We start from the raw sequence: 1,169 nt of genomic DNA on the forward strand, positions 1-1,169 counted from the left end.
GTGGCCCCGCACGAGATCGACGATGAGTCAACTGACACGCCACTGATGGATCCTTTTAGGGAACTAGGAGGCTCAAGTGCTATCAAGGATATGACCAATTTCTCGCTACAAAAATTCAACACACTTTGGCTCTCTCTCCGTGAACATGTCCTCGCTTACTACAACGTTGGACGAGGAAAGCGATCCGACGTCAAGCCGAAGGATGCATTCTTCATGACGCTCGTGATGCTTAAGGAGGGTGGAACTTGGGACAGCAACACAAAGCGGTTTAAACTGGCAACAACAACTTTCACTGATGTCGTCACTAAGTTCATCAGGATGTTGTCTCCGAGGGTCTATGTAGACCTAGTAGAGGAGCGCTGTGACGAAGCTACTATGCGCAACGCACGTACCCGGGGCACGACCTTTTCACACTCCCCCAGTGCGTTGTACGCAGTGGACGTTACGTTCCAACAGAGCTGGCGACCTGGTGGCAGTATTGCCGAAAATGGCAAGTTCTACAGCGGCCAGCATGGACTGTACGGCCTGAAAGTTGAGGTATCGGTTGATAAACGTGGGTTTGCCATCAACTGCTCACAGCACGCGCCTGGGGCTACGCACGACATCACAATTTTCAAGGGCAACAAGGAATTCCACAATGTTAAAATGAAAAAGCTTCCAGGCGACGAGATGCTACCAGACGACTGCCCTCTTGCTGAGGTTTTTCCTGCTGAGTGGGCTATTCTAGCCGACAAAGTATACCAAGGAATTAGCTCCTTTCTGCGGCATCCTTCCCAAAAAGGGCCGAAACATCAGTCTCGCGGATCTGTCCCACAACGATAAAGTTGCTCATGACCGTGTGATCGTCGAAAACTTCTTCGGGCGGCTCAACCAACTCTGGAGAATCATGTCCGACAAGTTCCGCCTTGGACGAGACCTGTACGATGACATATTTCGTCTTTGCCTCGGGCTTACAAACGTCCACGTCTCCCATTGCCCTCTTCGACAGGATAATGGAGATTGGTACCGTCGATCTCAAAACAAGCTGATTCAGCTTGGTCAACTGCTTAAACAAAAACGTCGACTAGCTCAAGAGAAATACAGAGCGAAGAAAAGACGTCGTTTGTCCAGTACGCTTGCAGATTTGGGCGGGGAAGCAGGCGCAAGCGAAGACGCCATGACTCAGTTAC

General features: G+C 50.6%; 1 protein-coding gene across 1 annotated transcript; it reads left to right on the plus strand.

Annotated features, from left to right (window-relative positions):
* Positions 1-45: 45 nt before the first annotated feature.
* Positions 46-822, plus strand: PPTG_07682 (hypothetical protein; the record flags this gene model as incomplete). Its single annotated transcript, XM_008901957.1, has 1 exon — positions 46-822. One exon carries the CDS (start codon positions 46-48, stop codon positions 820-822), a length of 777 nt encoding a protein of 258 aa, XP_008900205.1.
* Positions 823-1,169: the final 347 nt, after the last annotated feature.

This window comes from Phytophthora parasitica (assembly GCF_000247585.1).
Source record: "Phytophthora parasitica INRA-310 unplaced genomic scaffold supercont2.12, whole genome shotgun sequence".
Lineage (NCBI taxonomy): Eukaryota > Oomycota > Peronosporomycetes > Peronosporales > Peronosporaceae > Phytophthora > Phytophthora nicotianae.